Source organism: Ascaphus truei, chromosome 21 (assembly GCF_040206685.1).
Source record: "Ascaphus truei isolate aAscTru1 chromosome 21, aAscTru1.hap1, whole genome shotgun sequence".
NCBI lineage: Eukaryota > Metazoa > Chordata > Amphibia > Anura > Ascaphidae > Ascaphus > Ascaphus truei.
In genome coordinates, this window is record NC_134503.1 from 4,200,517 (window position 1) to 4,215,272 (window position 14,756).

The 14,756-nt window shown below is 52.2% G+C and overlaps 1 protein-coding gene across 5 annotated transcripts in view; it reads right to left on the bottom strand.

Moving 5' to 3' along the window:
* Positions 1-213: 213 nt before the first annotated feature.
* The window catches only part of CERCAM (cerebral endothelial cell adhesion molecule), an 18,372-nt gene continuing 3,829 nt past the window's right edge, over positions 214-14,756 (bottom strand). For 3 of the 5 annotated variants that reach the window (XM_075578556.1, XM_075578558.1, XM_075578560.1), the window contains exons 2-12: positions 13,178-13,288; positions 12,932-13,049; positions 11,679-11,813; positions 11,145-11,349; positions 9,989-10,108; positions 9,144-9,220; positions 6,506-6,612; positions 5,909-6,041; positions 4,802-4,965; positions 3,495-3,698; positions 214-1,850 (exon numbers count right to left, since the gene is read on the bottom strand). In XM_075578556.1, coding sequence (XP_075434671.1) covers positions 1,613-1,850; positions 3,495-3,698; positions 4,802-4,965; positions 5,909-6,041; positions 6,506-6,612; positions 9,144-9,220; positions 9,989-10,108; positions 11,145-11,349; positions 11,679-11,813; positions 12,932-13,049; positions 13,178-13,288 — 1,612 coding nt within the window. In that variant the 3' untranslated portion in view covers positions 214-1,612. Of the gene's footprint in view, positions 1,851-3,494; positions 3,699-4,801; positions 4,966-5,908; positions 6,042-6,505; positions 6,613-9,143; positions 9,221-9,988; positions 10,109-11,144; positions 11,350-11,678; positions 11,814-12,931; positions 13,050-13,177; positions 13,289-14,156; positions 14,206-14,756 lie in introns of all 5 variants that reach the window. The other 2 variants (XM_075578559.1, XM_075578557.1) reach the window with 2 other exon arrangements.

Here is a 14,756-nt window from a genome sequence, read left to right on the forward strand (position 1 = left end):
ACTTGGTCTTCTGCGTTAGATTTCCGCATCAGCACATTGTTCCTTGAAGATGTCTGTGAATATTCCATGTCATTCGAAACCGCTGAGTAACACCCTCCGTTGTACCTACCTGAATAGACTTGTGTTAGCTGCAGTTTAAACACTGTCATTCTGACAAACTTTAAACCGCGTGATATATATCTGGACTTCCCCATAACTGTACTCTTAGAAGACTTCCACGAAAAGGAAAAAGGTTTATATATAGATACACACACATTTATTTGAATTAATACAATTGTCAACCAAATTATCCTATGAACTAGAATTAGTTGTTTGCCTTTCATTAGATCAGGGGGCGGCCAACTCCAGTTCTCGAGGGCCACCGAGAGGTCAGGTTTTCCGGATATCCCTGCTTCAGCACAGGTGGCTCAATGAACGACTGCACCACCTGTGCTGAAGCAGGAGATATCCTGAAAGCCTGACCCGTTGGTGGCCCTCGAGGACTGGAGTTGGCCGCTCCTGCATCAGAACCTGAGAAGTTTTAGATTCAAATTCAAACACCTGAATTCAAATTAACAGTAAATAGGACGGCCACAAATGTTCCCAATAAATGTATTTCCGCAACGTGGCAGACAGCGACGTGACAACGTGGCAGACAGCAATGCATGTTCTGTTTCATAGATGAAGTGACACATTTGCAGGCCCCTGAAGGGGTTAAGGAGGTTTTTTTTTGGATAAAACTCCCAGACTCTTAGGGGAAATTCTGTATACTCTGAAGCATCAAGTCTGGCAAAGACCTCCTTCAGTAATGTGCTGTCTATAGGTAGCCTCTATATATGGCCACTGATGATGTGCAAACTATGAGATGAAGAGTGAGAGAGTGAGAATGACCCCTCTCCCCCTTACTGCAGGTAGAGGCGCCTGAAATAATTCATTTTAAAATCAGACTGCATCGTCTTTACCACTTAGCTAGGACCGCTTAACAATGCAGATCCACAGGAAGGACTTCTATAGCGCTGACAAAGTGGGCAGCACTGTACATAGAGTATTTGTAGGCACAAGTCCCTGCCCCGAAGAGCTTACAATCTATGTTTAGGTCTTGCCCAAGGTCACAAGGAGCTGACACCCGGAATTGAACCAGGCTCCCCTCACTCAGAGTCTGTGTCTTTACTCGCTGAGCCGCTCCTCCAGCTCATATACAACATGAAATTAAATCATTGCGATATCTGCAGACATGGAAGGTTTCTGGTGCAACTTATGACACAGAAGTGTATCGGGACTCTTACCAGCTTCCTGGATCTGCACAAACTGGACTTCTCCCCGTGGTCCTCCACACCATGAGAGGAGAGGAGAGAAGGAGGTTTATGCCTTTGCACAAGCAGCAGCAGAAACCCGAGGGATTAATAGTGAGTCTATCTATTCTTACACTTAATATGGATATCTCAATCGTTTTATTTCACATTTAGTAGCTCATTTTAAGATTATGAGCTATTTTAAGAAGGTGCAGCCTGCCCTTAACCTGGGACAATAGGGTCCTTAAACAACCCTTCCGTGTCTTCCATGGAGGCCACGCGTGTCACAGATGTGGACATGAGGGCACTGGAGGTTACAAAGCATGATCTCCTTCCCAGGCTCACAGCTCATCGTGGGACCCGGGGCGCAGCCCCTGGTGGGCGTCCCCTCTTGAGTCCTTGAGGGTCTTCTGGGAGCCGCTCCAGTTTGTGTGAATGTTGTCATTGTCCCAGAGGGTGGATGTCTCAGTGTCACTCAGCCAGCTGGGCTCCCCGGCGTAGTGGGTGGGGTAGACGAGTAGGGGGTCCACAGAGAACACACGCAGGTTCCTGTTCACAAAGTGCTGCTTGTGCTCCTCACTGCGGGCAAAGTGGGGCAAGATAGATATGGGTGAATGAATGGAAAGACATGTGCACATGGTCCGCAAGCCGCAGAACAGAATAAGTAGCCAGAGAGATGGGCACATGGATCCCAGGACACAGTGTCACACACAGAGAGATGGACACATGGATCCCAGGACACACAGTCGCATACAGAGAGATGGACACATGGATCCGAGGACACAGTGTCACACACAGAGAGATGGACACATGGATCCCAGGACACACAGTCGCATACAGAGAGATGGACACATGGATCCCAGGACACAGTGTCACACACAGAGAGATGGACACATGGATCCCAGGACACAGTGTCACACACAGAGAGATGGACACACGGATCCCAGGACACACTGTGGCATACAGAGAGATGGGCACATGGATCGCAGGACACACAATGGCATACAGAGAGATGGACACATGGATCCCAGACACAGAGTGGCATACAGAGATGGGCACATGGATCCCAGGACACACCGTGGCATACAGAGAGATGGGCACAAGGATCCCAGAACACACGGTTGAATACAGAGAAATGGGCACATGGATCCCAGGACACACTGTCGAATACAGAGAGATGGACACATGGATCCCAGGACACACTGTTGCATACAGAGAGATGGACACACGGATCCCAGGACACACCGTGCCATACAGAGAGATGGACACATGGATCCCAGGACACACTGTCGCATACAGAGAGATGGACACATGGATCCCAGGACACACTGTTGCATACAGAGAGATGGACACACGGATCCCAGGACACACCGTGCCATACAGAGAGATGGACACATGGATCCCAGGACACACTGTCGCATACAGAGAGATGGACACATGGATCCCAGGACACACTGTCGCATACAGAGAGATGGACACATGGATCCCAGGACACACAGTCGCATACAGAGATGGGCACATGGATCCCAGGACACACAGTCGCATACAGAGATGTGTACAGGGATCCGAGGACACACGGTCACATACAGAGAGATGGGCACATGGATTCCAGGACACACAGTCGCATACAGAGAGATGGACACATGGATTCCAGGACACACGGTCGCATACAGAGATGGGCACATGGATTCCAGGACACACGTCGCATACAGAGAGATGGACACATGGATTCCAGGACACACGGTCGCATACAGAGATGGGCACATGGATTCCAGGACACACGGTCGCATACAGAGATGGGCACATGGATTCCAGGACACACGTCGCATACAGAGATGGGCACATGGATTCCAGGACACACGTCGCATACAGAGATGGACACATGGATTCCAGGACACACGGTCGCATACAGAGATGGGCACATGGATTCCAGGACACACGTCGCATACAGAGATGGACACATGGATTCCAGGACACACAGTCGCATACAGAGATGTGTACAGGGATCCGAGGACACACGGTCGCATAGAGATGGGCACATGGATTCCAGGACACACAGTCGCATACAGAGAGATGGACACATGGATTCCAGGACACACAGTCGCATACAGAGATGGGCACATGGATTCCAGGACACACAGTCGCATACAGAGATGGGCACATGGATTCCAGGACACAGTGTCACACACAGAGCTTAGCACAGGCATCCCAGGGGGCACTTACTTTGGGTGTGTGTCAGACATGATGGGCAGGAACTCGTCCACAGGGAGCATTTTGGAGAGCGGCTCAGCGTTCAGCAGCTTCTGGGCCCCCTGCAGGGAGATGACGTAGCACAGAGTCCAGTAGGAATAGTCCGCATGCACCAGGCTCCTGACATTGTCCACAGGTGGCTCCGGATCGGACGTAACCTGCTTCCTCCCTATGTATCTGCGGCAAAGAGAGACATATCGTGGAGGCACTGAGAGGGGGACCAACCTATAACTACCAGAGGGACCTACCTACAGGAGAACAGCCTTTAACTACCAGGGGGACCTACCTACAGGAGAACAGCCTTTAACTAGCAGGGGCACCTACCTAAAGGAGAACAGCCTTTAAATAGCAGGGTCACCTACCTGCAGGGGCACAACTTTTAACAATCAGGTACACCTACCTATAACTTCCAGGGACATCTACCTACAGGAGAACAGCCTTTAAATATCAGGGACACTTCCTAATACTGCCAGGGACACCTACCTACAGGGATACTCACCTATAACTACCAGGAGCACCTACTTATCACACCTACTTATACAGACCAGTGCACCTACCTATAACTACCAGAGACACATATAGGAAGTAAAATGCCCAGGGCGAAGGAATACGCGGTGGACTGCTGAAATGAAGCGATGGAGGCTGGATCGCTCACAAATTGTTACAAATATCTGTTGGGCCAACAGCACCATGATAAAAAGGAAGAGAGCAAGCAGAAAGGGCCGCCGACGCGTTTCGCACGTGCGCACTTTGTGCAATTATCAAGTTTTTTTTTCTTCAAAGCGTATAAATGACTTTTCGTATGTACAAGACGCCTCATGCTTCTCTGGACACACTGCATTTACAAATGTTATAATAATATATTCAATATATGTCCTATATAAATGAAGACTGCGGGACATTGTTTGTGTACGCTAGAGCACCGATATTGGAACCGTGGTTCCCTCTTATTCCAGAGACACGTATATACTGGTGAATTTAACTATAAACCAACCACGTACACCTACCTATGGGGAAACTACCTGTAAGGTATGCATTAGGACGACCACTAGGAAATCAGGATAATAATACAGCTTTTTTTATAGGCATTGTGGCTCAATTACACATGGCAGGGCAGTAATAGCACTAAGCAGCTCACAGCTGTAACACACAGGTTCAAGTGCATATTGGCCACGTTTTGCAAGCAACATCGCCCCAGCAGCTCAGATCCGAGTCTGCACACCCATATCGCCCTCTCCTGGTCATTGCTTGTTGTGGTACGGTAATAAATGCATCCTTACATCAGGTCCCAATCCAGGTGGGCGCTGCGAACGTCTTCCATGAGTCGGATCATCTTCCGCTTGAAGAACGATTGGAAGCGCACGTCATCCTCAAAAACGAGAGTCACGTCAAGCTGGCGCTCGGCGATCTGAGAGGGGCAGGGGGGGACCGGAGAGGAGTGTGACTGAGAGAGGGGGAGAGAAACAGAGAGAATGGAAGACCCAGGGTGGGGGGGGGGGTGTTAAGGTTACTGGGAGAAAGAGAGAGGAAACAGATGGAGAGAAGATGATAGAGAAGAGGAGAAAGAAGGAAGAGAGGGGTGTTACTGAGCAAAGAGGAAAGAGGGAGAGAAGAGAGCAAGGGGAGAGGAAGCAAACAAAGGAGAGAGAGAAGAGAGGAAGGAGGGAGAGACAGAGAGCGAGAGAGGAAGGAGAGAATGAGAGGAAGGAGAGAGAGAGAGAGGAGAGAGAGAGAAGAGAGGAAGGAGGGAGAGACAGAGAGCAAGAGAGGAAGGAGAGAGAGAGAGGAAGGAGAGAGAGAGAGGAGAGAGAAGAGAAGGAGAGAGAGGAAGGAGAGAGAGGAAGGAGAGAGAGAGGAAGGAGAGAGAGAGGAAGGAGAGAGAGAGGAAGGAGAGAGAGAGAGGAAGGAGAGAGAGAGGAAGGAGAGAGAAGAGTGGAAGGAGGGAGGGAGAGAGCGGAAGGAGAAACAAAGATGAGATGAAGGCGAGAGAGAGAAGAGAGGAAGGAGAGGGTGAAGAGAGAGGGGAAGGAGGGAGAGAGACAGAGAGAGAGAGAGAAAGGAGAGAGTGAGGAAAGAGAGGGAGGAAACAGAAAGGAGAGAGGAGAGAAAGGAGAGAGAGGGGAAGGATAGAGAGGGAGGGAGGAAGGAGAAGAGAGGATGGAGGAAGAAAATAGAGGAAGGAGGGAGGAGAGAGAGGAGGAGGAGAGTACGATAGGATCAAGAGAGAAATCTGTTTGGGTGCAAAGAGAACGAGCGCAGGAGGGGTGTGGTTACCTGGAGAGAAGGAGCCGCCAGCGGCAAATAAGAAATAAACCAGGAGGGGTCGGCAGAGGAATACAATGTATCACACCCCGCCGCGCAGAGCGGGAGAGCCGCCGGCCCCTTACCTGCTCCCAGATGTGGAAGTGGCTCAGGAAGCAGCCCACCTCGCCTTTGGTGAGAGTCCGGCCCGAGAAAGGGTCGAAGTATCCGGGCAGCAGACTCACGCCCAGCCGCTTAATGTCACTGCTGTTCAGGGCGCTGAGGGAAGGCACAACCCATCCCAATCAGCACTATATTCTGCGGCAGTGTCCTCGGCGCTGTACAGAGGTATCTGTGTATATGAGCTGTCCGTATTCCCATATCTTGGTGTATATCACCGGCAGAATACATTGTGATAAAGATGTAGAAATACGGCTGGCAAGGAACACAAGATAGTATATCTAGGTCTGACGATGTACTTGGTACTATAATAATGTCTGTATAGTGCTGGTAATGTGCACAGCACTGTATTTCTGTGTATTACTGACAATGTGCCTGGCACTGCACCTCGCAAGGTACTTAACGCTGCATTTATCAGGCATGGCAGTGTCAGTGTATTAATGAGTGTATGATGCAGCCAGTGTACACAGCACTGTGTTATCTAGATCGATATCAGATGCTGAACACAAGATCATGTGACCGGCGCAGTCTCTATGTGGTTTAAGTTATAAATGACACGTCACCTCCCGTCTACAGCGTCCAGCACACGGCACGAGATCTCCTGCTCATACAGAGAGCGCAGCATCCTCTCGCGCCGGTCAGGCCGGCGGAGCAAGCTAATCAGGAAGACCTGCGGCAGAGAGGGGAGCATTACTGCAATCTGAGAGGGAGGAGACAGGTAAGGGCGCAGGGGGAGGAGCCAGAGAGGTGGCACGGGGGGAGGAGCCAGAGTGGTGGCACGGGGGAGGAGCCAGAGAGCAGGGCAATGGGGTGTTGGGCCACAGAGGGGGGCATGGGGGTAGGAGCCAGAGAGAAGGGCGCGGGAGCTGAAGGGGGGAGAGAGAGGAGATGGAAAAAGGGACGGGAGGGGGTGGAGAAGCAGGAGATGGGACCTGGGAGGGAGGGGAGAAGCAGGAGAGGAGGCAGGGAGTAAAGTGTCAATCAAAAGAAAATGAACCCTTTTGTCATGGAACAAGAACCACATTCCTGACTCACCCCCCTCTCTCCTTTGCAGCTTCTGCCTGTCAGATCTCATTCCCAGCTGCATGGAGTTTGCACACACATACTGTGCCTGTGTAACTTGCAACAATGTTGCATTCCTTGCCTGCGAGCATGGAATCAGTGAGCTGCTACAGCAGTTTCTGAGCTCCTCACCAGAATGGGCTAGTCTGCCCCCCCTCCTGTTTGTTCAGACATAGTCTGCCCCTAGACTATCCCTTTACCCACACTGCCCCTCACTTCCTTTTCCACCCTGGAGACAGTGAGTACAGAACCCCTTCTCTGTTCATCCCCCATGGTGACGCCATCTCTTTTTACCGGTTTCTAACCAATAATTACCACTACATACCATCCACAAGTATCTGTGTTCTGCTGCTTTTCCCAATAAAGTGGAGGAAATATTACAGGGCTTGGAGTGATTTAAAAGGGAACTGTGTTAATGCTATCGGGGGCCATTCACATCAAACGTGACCCTGGCTTCAGAAAACCTTTTGTAACCAGCGGGGCAAGGATAGGAGATGGTGGTATAGGGGGATATGAGAGGGGAAACCCAGAGGGGTGGTATAGGGGGACAGGACAGTAGGAGATGGTGGTATAGGGGGACAGGACAGTAGGAGATGGTGGTATAGAGGGACAGGACAGTAGGAGATGGTGGTATAGGGGGACAGGACAGTAGGAGATGGTGGTATAGGGGGACAGGACAGTAGGAGATGGTGGTATAGAGGGACAGGACAGTAGGAGATGGTGGTATAGGGGGACAGAACAGTAGGAGATGGTGGTATAGGGGGACAGGACAGTAGGAGATGGTGGTATAGGGGGACAGGACAGTAGGAGATGGTGGTATAGGGGGACAGGACAGTAGGAGATGGTGGTATAGAGGGACAGGACAGTAGGAGATGGTGGTATAGGGGGACAGGACAGTAGGAGATGGTGGTATAGGGGGACAGGACAGTAGGAGATGGTGGTATAGAGGGACAGGACAGTAGGAGATGGTGGTATAGGGGGACAGGACAGTAGGAGATGGTGGTATAGAGGGACAGGACAGTAGGAGATGGTGGTATAGGGGGACAGGACAGTAGGAGATGGTGGTATAGGGGGACAGGACAGTAGGAGATGGTGGTATAGGGGGACAGGACATTAGGAGATGGTGGTATAGGGGGACAGGACAGTAGGAGATGGTGGTATAGGGGGACAGGACAGTAGGAGATGGTGGTATAGGGGGACAGGACAGTAGGAGATGGTGGTATAGGGGGACAGGACAGTAGGAGATGGTGGTATAGGGGGACAGGACAGTAGGAGATGGTGGTATAGGGGGACAGGACAGTAGGAGATGGTGGTATAGGGGGACAGGACAGTAGGAGATGGTGGTATAGGGGGACAGGACAGTAGGAGATGGTGGTATAGAGGGACAGGACAGTAGGAGATGGTGGTATAGGGGGACAGGACAGTAGGAGATGGTGGTATAGGGGGACAGGACAGTAGGAGATGGTGGTATAGAGGGACAGGACAGTAGGAGATGGTGGTATAGGGGGACAGGACAGTAGGAGATGGTGGTATAGGGGGACAGGACAGTAGGAGATGGTGGTATAGGGGGACAGGACAGTAGGAGATGGTGGTATAGGGGGACAGGACAGTAGGAGATGGTGGTATAGGGGGACATGACAGTAGGAGATGGTGGTATAGGGGGACAGGACAGTAGGAGATGGTGGTATAGGGGGACAGGACAGTAGGAGATGGTGGTATAGAGGGACAGGACAGTAGGAGATGGTGGTATAGGGGGACAGGACAGTAGGAGATGGTGGTATAGGGGGACAGGACAGTAGGAGATGGTGGTATAGAGGGACAGGACAGTAGGAGATGGTGGTATAGGGGGACAGGACAGTAGGAGATGGTGGTATAGGGGGACAGGACAGTAGGAGATGGTGGTATAGGGGGACAGGACAGTAGGAGATGGTGGTATAGGGGGACAGGACAGTAGGAGATGGTGGTATAGGGGGACAGGACAGTAGGAGATGGTGGTATAGGGGGATAGGACAGTAGGAGATGGTGGTATAGGGGGACAGGACAGTAGGAGATGGTGTTATAGGGGGACAGGACAGTAGGAGATGGTGGTATAGGGGACAGGACAGTAGGGGATCTGTATTTCTGCCTCCCATACTTTACCTCGTCAAACCCCATCTTGTCAGTTTGCCTCTGGGATGGGGTGAGATACTGAGAGGGGAGCATGGGGTGTCCATCAACTGCAAGGGAGTACAGAGGGTGAAACGAGACCCCTCCTCACACTCCCCTCTCCCCTCACTCCACTCTCTCACAACTCCCTCCTCACTCCTTCCACTCTCCCCCGCCTTCCCCTTTTGTCCACCCCTCTCACGTCTACCCCCTTCTTACCCCTACCACTTGCCTCACCCTACCCCTCCCCTACTGCCCTTGCAGCCCCACTCACAGCCCCACCCTCTCACCCCACTCACCCTCCCTCAAAGCCCCGCCCTCTCACCCCCACAGCCCCCCCGCTCTCACCCCCCTTACAGTCCATCCTTTCACAGCCCCCCCACTCTCACCCCACCCTCACAGCCCCCCGCTCTCACCCCCACCCTCACCCCCTCACAGCCCCCCCCCACTCTCACCCCCCTCACAGCCCCGCCCTCACCCCCTCACAGCCCCCCCCCCACTCTCACCCCCCTCACAGCCCCCCACTCTCACCCCAACCCTCACAGCCCCCCACCCTCACAGCCCCCCCCCACTCTCACCCCCCCGCTCTCACCCCCACCCTCACCCCCCTCACAGCCCCGCCCTCTCACCCCCCTCACAGCCCCACCCTCTCGTGCCCCCCCCGCTCTCTCACCCCCCCCGCTCTCTCACCCCCCCTCTCACCCCTTCACAGCCCCGCCCTCTCACCCCTCACAGCCCCACCCTCTCGTGCCCCCCCGCTCTCTCACCCCCCCTCTCACCCCCCTCACAGCCCCACCCTCTCGTGCTCCCCCCCCCCGCTCTCTCACCCCCCCTCTCACCCATGGCTTCCAGCATGAGATGCACAAAGTTCAGACCGTCGTCCTCTAGCGACTGGTGCGGCTGCGCAGGGACATTCATGTAACCATAGCGATGGGTGTTACACACGTAACTCTGCACCCCTGCAACACACACACAGTCAGACCCTCCCCCGGCATCCCCGCAGCGGTCCGACCCCCATCCTCTCCAACCCCGAGGGGAAAAATCACTAGCGAGTAAGAGGGGCGGGGGGGGGGGGGGGGACTCCAGTACAAAGGGCAATCCAACCTAGGCTTCACCTTGTGACCCCCCCCCCCCCTGAAAACTTCATTATCCATCCAGTAACACCCCAAAGCCTCCAACATCCAATAACACCCCCAACATCCTTCCAGTAACACCCCAACATCCTTCCAGTAACACCCCAAAACCCCCAACATCCTTCCAGTAACACCCCCAACATCCTTCAAGTAGCACCCCCAACATCCTTCCAGTAACACCCCCAACATCCTTCATGTAGCACCCCCAACATCCTTCCAGTAACACCCCCAACATCCTTCCAGTAACACCCCAAGATCCTTCCAGTAACACCCCAACATCCTTCCAGTAACACCCCAAAACCCCCAACATCCTTCCAGTAACACCCCCAACATCCTTCAAGTAGCACCCCCAACATCCTTCCAGTAACACCCCCAACATCCTTCATGTAGCACCCCCAACATCCTTCCAGTAACACCCCCAACATCCTTCATGTAGCACCCCCAACATCCTTCCAGTAACACCCCCAACATATTTCCAGTAACACCCCCAACATCCTTCCAGTAACACCCCCAACATCCTTCCAGTAACACCCCCAACATCCTTCCAGTAACATACCCAACATCCTTCCAGTAACACCCCCAACATCCTTCCAGTAACACCCCCAACATCCTTCCAGTAACACCCCCAACATCATTCCAGTAACACCCCCAACATCCTTCCAGTAACAGCCCACATCATTCCTTTCAGTAACACCCCAAAACCCCCAACATCCTTCCAGTAACACCCCCAACATGCTTCCAGTAACACCCCCAACATCCTTCCAGTAACATCCCCAACATGCTTCCAGTAACACCCCCAACATCCTTCCAGTAACACCCCCCATCATCATTCCTTCCAGTAACAACCCCCCTTATATCGCACCTGCTGCCTGGCATGAGTACGCGAACACGATGATGTCATCGTACGTCCAGCTGTAGTTGGCGTGTGGGGGGTAGAAGGCCAGCCCGTGACTGTCCTCCTTGCGCAGGTCCAGGAGGAAGGTAGAGTGAACCATAGGCACCGGGAAGCAGCCGGAGCGCTGGCGGTTCTTGGTGGGGTAATAGTCAGGCGTCCTGCGGTAAAAACCCTGAGGGCAACCACGCAGCGGAGATTAGTGAGGGGACAGTACCACAGAGCCACGGGGCAGCAAAGCATATACTAATCTACACGCGTCCATGGTTAGTACACGCGTCCATGGTTAGTTCGCACGGCGTCACACACGCCTGTAGCAGGAGAGATTTGTGCCCTAGGGGTAGACGCGACGGGGAGGCGTGTCGGGGTGAACAGCTCATGTGACCCAGCCATCGCGTCACAGAAACATCGCGAGCGCCGGCGCTCCATGGCCTGCCTTATAGATTTTGCTGTCCCCCCTTCTGGCATTGTCCCGGTCATTCTTCCCCCCCCCCTGTAATTTACCTGGGGGGTAATCCCGCACCAAAAGTTGGAGTAACCCGTCTGCGAATCCAGCATGGGAGCGATGAGGGTTCTGTTCTCCGCCATCAGCAGCCGCAGGGTCTCGTCATTCGTCAGGATGTTATCTGCATCCGCGAACTGCGAGAGAGCAGAGCCACGCTGATACACGGCGCCGCTACAGAGCCGCACCGCGCCAGGCCACTGCGCCGCTGGGATCTTCAACCAGTTCTCCGAACGGCCCAGATCCGACCCGAAAATTAGGAGCAGGAGGGCCGCAAGAATATCACATTTGGATACATTTAAAGGCATAAAAACGAATCATCTCAACGGTTGGATGAAGACTTAAGGCGCAGTTGATCCCAATTATACATGTAATGTAAAAAGACCAGAATAGTGTAATATGTCTGTATGTAAAAAAATGACATATATGTAATATGTATGTGTTAAAGCGGCGCAGTGATTCAGACGGACATACGGCACTTTGCGTTCTCATATTTCTTCGTTGTTCCATGTTGGAATGAGTCCATCAGGGCTCTGATAGTGGGAGAGAAATGAAATAACTACGAGAAAATGGGGCGAGAAAATACCTACAATACAATAATAATAATTGTTTGCTCTTGTATAGCGCTGCTAGTTTTACGTAGCGCTTTACAGAGACATTTTGCAGGCACAGCTCCCTGCCCCGCGGAGCTTACAATCTATGTGTTTGGTGCCTGAGGCACAGGGAGATAAAGTGACTTACCCAAGGTCACAAGGAGCCGACACCGGGAATTGAACCAGGTTCCCCTGCTTCATACGCTCAGTGCCAGTCAGTGTCTTTACTCGCTGAGCCGCGCCTTATCAATATAACTATCATATGTGCACACAGAAAAAAACCCTTATAACACCACGCTCTCACTATATGAGCACACAGGGAAAAGCCTTACAATACAGGGATTTTCTTACATATAACACTATTGATATATTGATTTTGTTTCTTTTCTATTCCATAATTGGGATAACCCGCACCTTAAGAAGTCTTAATTCAAATCAGAGTTTATCGTGGAATATTTGTGACATTCCCTGAGCTGTTTGGGCTGCGTTTTTGAACTTAAACTATATTAGTCCATAATTGCATTATTTCTATTTTGTCATAAATGGTTTTATTTTGGTATGAATATATCTCTATGTTCCACTTATACGCTCCCGTGCATTACTTTTTCAGGTGTGTAGAAGTTTTTAAAAGTGCCCTTTTGCCCTCACGTTGGTGACCTTACCAGGATATAATCAGCCTTGTGTTCCCGTGCGTAGGTCAGCGCTGCCTGCCTCAGCTCCATCAGATGCTCATAGCGTTCTTTGGGCCAGTGCTTCGGGCCAGTCTCCTCAGGGTACCACCTGTAAGGGGGGGGGGGGGGGAACATAGGGGCATGTCCTTCATAAACTATCTGCCCTAATTCTGCAGCTTGAGATATATATATATTTCTGCACACACACACAGGGAGGGAGACTTCTTGCTGTGTTACCTGGGCTTCTCCTGTTCTGTCCACACCACCGAGTGATACAAATGCTGCACCGCTCCCAGCCACCGCTGCAGCATCGCTCTGCTGCCGTCCTCATTGTGATCCGTCGCACACCTGCACAGAAAAACACACGCTTGTATCGGAAAGTAAAGCGGGCCTGTCCCAACTGCCCCATATACCCAAACGGCCCCACATACCCAAACGGCCCCATATACCCAAACGGCCCCATATACCCAAACGGCCCCATATACCCATACTGCCCATATACCCAAACGGCCCCACATACCCAAACTGCCCCATATACCCATACTGCCCCATATACCCAAACGGCCCCATATACCCAAACTGCCCCATATACCCAAACGGCCCCACATACCCAAACTGCCCCATATACCCATACTGCCCATATACCCAAACGGCCCCACATACCCAAACTGCCCCATATACCCATACTGCCCCATATACCCATACTGCCCCATATACCCAAACGACCCCACATACCCAAACGGCCCCATAAACCCATACTGCCCCATATACCCAAACGGCCCCATATACCCATACTGCCCCACATACCCATACTGCCCCACATACCCAAACTGCCCCATATACCCAAAATTGCCCCATATACCCAAACTGCCCCAAATACCCAAACGGCCCCATATACCCAAACTGCCTCATATATCCAAAATCCCCATACCCGAACTGCCCCATATACCCTAACTGCCTCATATACCCATACTGCCTCATATACCCAAACTGCCCCCTATACCCGATCTGCCCCATATACCCGATCTGTCCCATATACCCAAACTGCCCCCTATACCCATACTCCCCCATATACACAAACTGCCCCATATACCCAAACACCCACATATACCCAAACTGCCCCATATACCCAAACTCCCCCATATACCCAAACTGCCCCATATACCCAACCTGCCCCAAATACCCATACTGCCCCATGTACCGGAGCAATAAATACCAGGCTGAGCTAGTTTCAGGCGTAAGCAAACTCAGCAACTCCTTGGTGCCTCAAGGAGAAGAAACACTCGGATTAACGCAAATTGTGAATTATTATTATGTAGGTTTTACAATGTTTATTTATTTAAATATAGGCTCAGGTGTGCAGTGTGCAGAGCAGCATGTCACAGGCAGAGCCAGATGTGCAGTGCGCAGAGCAGCATGTCACAGGCAGAGCCAGATGTGCAGTGTGCAGAGCAGCATGTCACAGGCAGGCCCAGATGTGCAGTGCGCAGAGCAGCATGTCACAGGCAGGCCCAGATGTGCAGTCGCAGAGCAGCATGTGTCAGGCAGGCCCAGATGTGCAGTGTGCAGAGCAGCATTTCACAGGCAGGCCCAGATGTGCAGTGCGCAGAGCAGCATGTCACAGTCAGGCCCAGATGTGCAGTCGCAGAGCAGCATGTCACAGGCAGGCCCAGATGTGCAGTGCGCAGAGAGCAGCATGTCACAGGCAGGCCCAGATGTGCAGTCGCAGAGCAGCATGTCACAGGCAGGCCCAGATGTGCAGTGTGCAGAGCAGCATATCACAGGCAGAGCCAGATGTGCAGTCGCAGAGCAGCAT